Source organism: Limulus polyphemus, unplaced genomic scaffold (assembly GCF_000517525.1).
Source record: "Limulus polyphemus unplaced genomic scaffold, Limulus_polyphemus-2.1.2 Scaffold1532, whole genome shotgun sequence".
In the NCBI taxonomy this organism is placed as follows: domain Eukaryota; kingdom Metazoa; phylum Arthropoda; class Merostomata; order Xiphosura; family Limulidae; genus Limulus; species Limulus polyphemus.
Genome location: NW_013667142.1, coordinates 84306 through 90441, shown reverse-complemented (window position 1 = coordinate 90441; position 6136 = coordinate 84306). Strand labels below are relative to the sequence as shown.

The 6136-nt window shown below is 34.0% G+C and overlaps 1 protein-coding gene across 1 annotated transcript in view; it reads right to left on the bottom strand.

The window, feature by feature from the left end:
• LOC111086897 overlaps nt 1–6136 on the bottom strand; it is a 9888-nt gene extending 3752 nt beyond the window's left edge. The window contains exons 1-2 of the mRNA XM_022391621.1: nt 5948–6136; nt 3572–3742 (exon numbers count right to left, since the gene is read on the bottom strand). Of these exons, the coding sequence (XP_022247329.1) occupies nt 3572–3742; nt 5948–6115 (339 nt within the window). The 5' untranslated portion in view covers nt 6116–6136. The remainder of the gene's footprint in view (nt 1–3571; nt 3743–5947) is intronic.

The window sequence follows — 6136 nt, the reverse complement described above, 5'->3', positions numbered from 1 at the left end:
GATATTTGTTTGTTTGTAATGAATTTCGCGCAAAGCCCACGAGGGCTATCTGCGCTAGCCGTCCCTAACTTAGCAGTGTAAGAATAGAGGGAAGGCAGTTAGTCATCACCACACATTGCCAACTCTTGGGCTACTCTTTTACCAACGAATAGTGGGATTGACCGTAAACGTTTAACGCCCCCACGGCTGAAAAGGCGAGCATGTTTGGTGTCCCGCAGATTCGAACCCGCGACCCAAATATTGCGAATAGCGCGCCCTAACCACCTGGCCATGCCGGGCCGGTTAGATTTTTAAGGCCAACACAGCTAAAAACACTTCTATAAGAGTATTAACATTTTATATACATTTGACATGAAGGCTGTGTAGCTTTAATTACGGCTGTACAAAAAAAAAAAACAAAAAACTTTTAAATGTTACATAACATGTTAAATGTTACATGGTGGTACATGACGTTTAGATATCATAATAAGACTGACGGTAATTATATTGTTGTAATTATTTTATACAGTATTCTCAATGAAATCATGAATCCGTCCGACAGAAAGTGAAGAACATAATGTAAGTTATTATCAATTTTACTGTAGTATAATGCAATATACGGATTAGGATAGAAAGTGATTGTTTGTTTGTTATGGATTTCGCAGAAAGCTGCACCGGGGTATCTGCGCTGGCAGTCCCTTATTCAGCAGTGTAAGACTAGAGGGAAAGCAGCTAGTCATCACCACCCACCGCCAACTCTGGGGCTACTCTTTTACCAACGAATAGTAGGATAGAGAGTGAAGTGCATAATGTAAGTAATTATCAGTATTACTGTAGTATATTAATGCTATATACAGATTAAGATAAAGAGTGAAGTACATAATTAAGTTAGTATTAGTTTTACTGTAGTATAATATTATATACGGATTGGGATAGAGAGTGATGTACATAGTTTATTATCGGTTTTACTGTAGTATAATGTCATATACGGAATAGGATAAAGAGTGAATTACAGAATTAAGTTATTATCGGTTTTACTGTAGTATAATGTCATATACGAATTAGGATAGAGAGTGATGTACATAATTTAAGATATTATCAAGACATTATACTACAGTAAAACCGATAATAACTTAAATTATGTACTTCACTCTCTATCATAGTCCGTATATGACATTATACTACAGTAAAACCAATAATTACTTACAGTATGTACTTCACTCCTTATCCTAGTCCGTATATGACATGATACTACAGTGAAACCGATAATAAATTAAATTATGTACTAAGTATATAGAAATAATTATCCCATGTTAATTATTTATCTAACTAAACAATTTCATACAATATAGATAAAGCCATATCCCTAAATATATGCGCATGCGCGCGTGTGTGTCACCTACTGATCGCCATTTAACCTCATTTTAAGGGAAACATGAGCTTATGTTTGAGGCCTACGTATTTTGAGTTTACAGTTCTGGACTCTCTCTAACCTCTGGGTGGTCCTGGTTATCTATACACATAAAAACGAAATGTGTGTTTGTTTCTATCCTGACTCCTCCGAGCCTGTTGGGCTAATTTCAACCAAAATATGTATGTAAACACTATGAACCAAGGGCGATGTCCTAAGGGGGTCAAAATTGAACTTAACTCTATTTCTATTTTATAAAGCCTATTGGTTAATTACTCCCAGTCTATTGAGTCAATCTCAAACACTCTTGGCAAGCTTACGCTTTAGACAATGTTTGATATTCTAAAGGGATTCAAGCTCAAAGTATGAAAGTTGCTGGATTGTTCCTCAAGCAACCATGCTCAATGAGATGTGGGATGTTCAAGGGTGGGATCACCTCAAAATCTTTATTTGTTGGTAGATGGAAAGCAAACTGCAATTGTTGTTTATGAAGAATCTTTGTTATAATTTTAAAATTTTGAGATAGAATTTATCTTCAAGTTATTACTTTGAAATATATTATTGCTGTTAAACTTCCGTTGTTTTAATTAAATTTAAACATTCCCCGTCAGTTGACGGGTATTTCAGCTTGTACCTTATACATGTATCGACAATAAACAGGAAACAGAACTAAAAGAGCGTACGGAAAATGACATAATTCGCTCGACGTCTCCGAAAAAAACCCCGGGGCTCATGAAAAGTGGACTCCCTGCTCAGGGGTAAAGAAACAAAACAATCACACACATCTCTTGCACACCAACGTGCTGAGAGGACAAACATACAGGAATATATACATTACGTTTATCTTATATATATCGACAAAGACATGAAATATATACATACAGATAATTAAGAAATTTGAAACATGGCAGGTGCAACTTAAATACATGCCGATGAAACGCAAGATACTCCCGTAAAAATTTCTATTAGCCAATTAGTAGGAACTGGGAGTTTTCAGTTGCGGTGAAATTTTAGGCGAAAATTTACAAACGCCTAATTTCAGCCAACATTAAAGTTTCACTTCTGTTACTAAACATGGGGGGGGGGGTGAATGCGCATATATATTAGTGTAAAAAAACAACGAAAAGCTTAAAATGTTTTTTTTTCAAATATTATCATATTCTATTTGAAAATTGACGCACAAAATAAGATGTGACATACCAAAAAATTAAATAACTGAAACAGTACTATTTAACTATTAAACTACTAGCTGAACTGCAATAGAGAGAAAGAGTTAAAAAGAGCGTATTAACGTTTCATCTTTGCAGCTTTTTTATCAATAGTTGTATATGTATCTACAGAAAACAAGCATGAATGTGGAGTATATCCAAGTAACACTGAGTTTACTTTAGAGTAATAGGATAGATCCGCTGGATAACAAGATATTTACTGTGAAGTAAGTCTGAATTTCTCTGAATACCTGAGAACATGAGAATTAAATAAAGAGACTGGACGCAAAGTAAAACGCAAATGAACAATCCGTAGAATAACACGAACACAAATACGGTGATTTACAGAAACGGAATGGTTGCTTGTACTGAATCGGCAGAATTTTTCTCTCCAAACAACTGACTTCTTTAAAAGCCAACAGTGTAGCAAACTAAGTCAACGTTTCGTACTTCACAGGTAACTTTAGAATTACTCAGAGTGATGAGCGCTATCCACGTGAAATGCTCTTTCTGATTTAAGCATAACGGAGGCCTAATCATATGACCTACCAATGAAGAACACGGATGTCTACATTTTCACTTTTGCACAATGAGCAGCATTGCAGCCATTCCATCCATGGGCAAAACAGTTGTGACCTCAATAGAATGACAGGGAACAAAGGCAGCTAGAACGACATCAACTTAAAGACTTTCTTAACCACTTGTGAAAATTGCACATACTCAGAAATCAATGATAAATCTAGAATTATATTATATTAATACGAGAATGTAGAACACGAGTGTTATGTTTGTATATCATAACATATAACATCATATTTGAAAAGTTCTTAATGTTTAGATATCTCTGTGCGTATAATGTATTCTATGTACATAGAACATGGCCAAGTCAGAAATAAAAAGAAAATTCTCGCTTACAAGTGACCATTGATGCCATATTATACAAATTTACGCTTAACAACCAACAAACACTTACAGGAAGTGGAGCCGTCTGGTTCTGTTTGACGTCTAACGTCATTCCCACACCAATAGGTCCTGGTACTACCACTGGATTTGGTTCAATCATAAAATTTTTCACATAGACCGGATCACCATCCTCTCCACACTGTTCAAAGGCTAGTTTAGCCTGGCCTTGTCTATCTGTACCCTTTAAAAATAGTATTGCATGTAAAGATTTATTTTACTTGGCTATTATTATTACTATCATGATTATTATAAGTTCTGTAATCATGAGTTAACTTAAGAAACTTCTTTTTTATGCACGGGAAGAATAAAAACTTATATCTGATCAGAATAAACATCTTTATATTTACATTTAGTCAGTTGTGTGAGATATAATTTTAGTCACTAAGAGTTATTCTACTTGACAAAAACATAACATTTCTTACAGTAATTGTCAAATGATTTTTAATTCGTCGTATATTGTTAATATATGTGCAAAACATTATTGCCTTTTAAACAAGAGCTCGTATGATATTGTTAAGTTTTAAATTCAGTTATAAATATACTTAAATATTCTAATATCTCAATGACTGGAAAATATCTCATTGTATGTAGCATTTAGAGAACTGATACTATCAAAATTAAATTTTCAATGATCTTGAAAGCTAAGTACGTGCTTTAAGACTACTGGTGCATTTTTGAAATTTTAAAATAACACAAAGATTTAATAAACTGCGTATAAAAGCTGTCACAATCCGAAAAGAAAGATAAGTAGTTTTTGTTACTTTTCCAGTAGAAAAGCAAGCTATTTCAGTCTTCTGTACTATCGTAGCCTGTCCTTCAGTGGCACAGCGGTATGTCTGCGGACTTACAATGCTAGGAACCGTGTTTCAATACCCGTGGTGGGCAGAGCACAGATAGCATATTGTGTAGATTTGTGTTTAAGCTAAAAACAAACTATCTATCATGCCTTCTTCATACTGCAATAATCGCTGATTGGACTTTGAGAATGAGAATAAACTAGAAATGCTAAAATAGCTCTTCTTGTCATTTCCAACAACGACAACTTTGCCTGGGCATTACACCGATAACAATTCCGTAAACGTGAAAATTTAGGGCACATTCTAGAAAAACATTGTGAATAAAATAACTGAACACTTTATGAAAAGACTATGAACTAAAAAAATTATAATAATTATTTTACAAAGTTGGTAAAGGTGACTGACTCTTGTTCCCCGGAAGAATAAGGTTACAAATCTAAGATGTTAGTGTATGGTGACAAATATATTTTGAAAGGTTACAATTTGAATGTATATTTCTGTAATGAAGTCATATGTTTAAAAATAACCTCTGAACCTAAGTAAGCTATCATTGTACTTGAAATTAATAAATGCAGGTTTCAAGACATTTCTATAGTAATAACCATTCATATAAGATTGTTATTTTACGCAGAAATATCATCCAAAATAAACAAATTATCAAAAGATTTAAGAACGATGAAAATATTCCCTCAACAAAATAATTTAGCAATATGTCGTATTGACATTACTGCTTTACAGGTAAGTGAGTAGCAAAACTGGCAAAGGATTGCAAAAACATGTGGTGGCGCCACTGTAGAGGAGGGTGAATGACAAAGGCTTTCAGAAACACGTGGTACCGAGCACTGCAGTGGAGGTTAGTGAGTGGTATGGCAAAGAATCTGAGCAAAATTATGCACTGCTGTAGAAGTAGGTGACAGAATAGATTTGACTTGCATGGAAACAAGAGGAAATCTGAACATTAATACCACACTAAAAAGTTATGATTGTTAATATCATATTAAGAAAAAAGTAAGATATCAATTTGGTAAATACGGTTATTGATGCCAATAATGTTTCACGTCTGTTTGATTACTCACTAACTGTAACAACAATTGTTCATTCAACTACACATATGAATTTTTAAACAATAATTTCTTGGTCTATCGTGTAAAGACAAAAATCGGGGATAACAAGATTAAAACATGAGTTCAAGAAGATTAAAGATTGAGAAAAAAAACGTAACACAAATTTTGACTTTTTCATAAGTTAAGAATCACGTGAATGAAAGTTTCTCCTCAATATTTGAACGAGATAACACTTGTCTGTGGTTTCATTGGAACAACAAAAAAGGAACTTATAAACAAAAATTATTGAAAAATCCATTCAATAGTAGAAGTATTAATTCGGACATAATTAAAATCCTTTATCGCAATTGTGGATCCTCTCGTATGAGTAAAATTATCCATTTAATTTCAAGTAAAATCACATCACATTTGTACGATCTCATCGCATAACGTACAAAAAGTACTTATAACGTAAAGTGAATACTTCAAAACATAAACGAAAAGTTAAAGAGGAAAACAAACAAAAAAGCCTGCTTTGTAACTTACTCGTTTCTGGACGGAATGTCCGTTCAATTGATAGGCAAAGCGTAGAGCTTGGTGTTGCAGGTAACTTGTCCAGGTAATGGTAGGTGCTGTTTGGGCTGACTTCACAACATCTAAGATCGTTATCATTACTAACACCTTCAAAACTACTGGCGCGTAAAACTCTGACATCAGGATCAAGAAGTAGGAAGA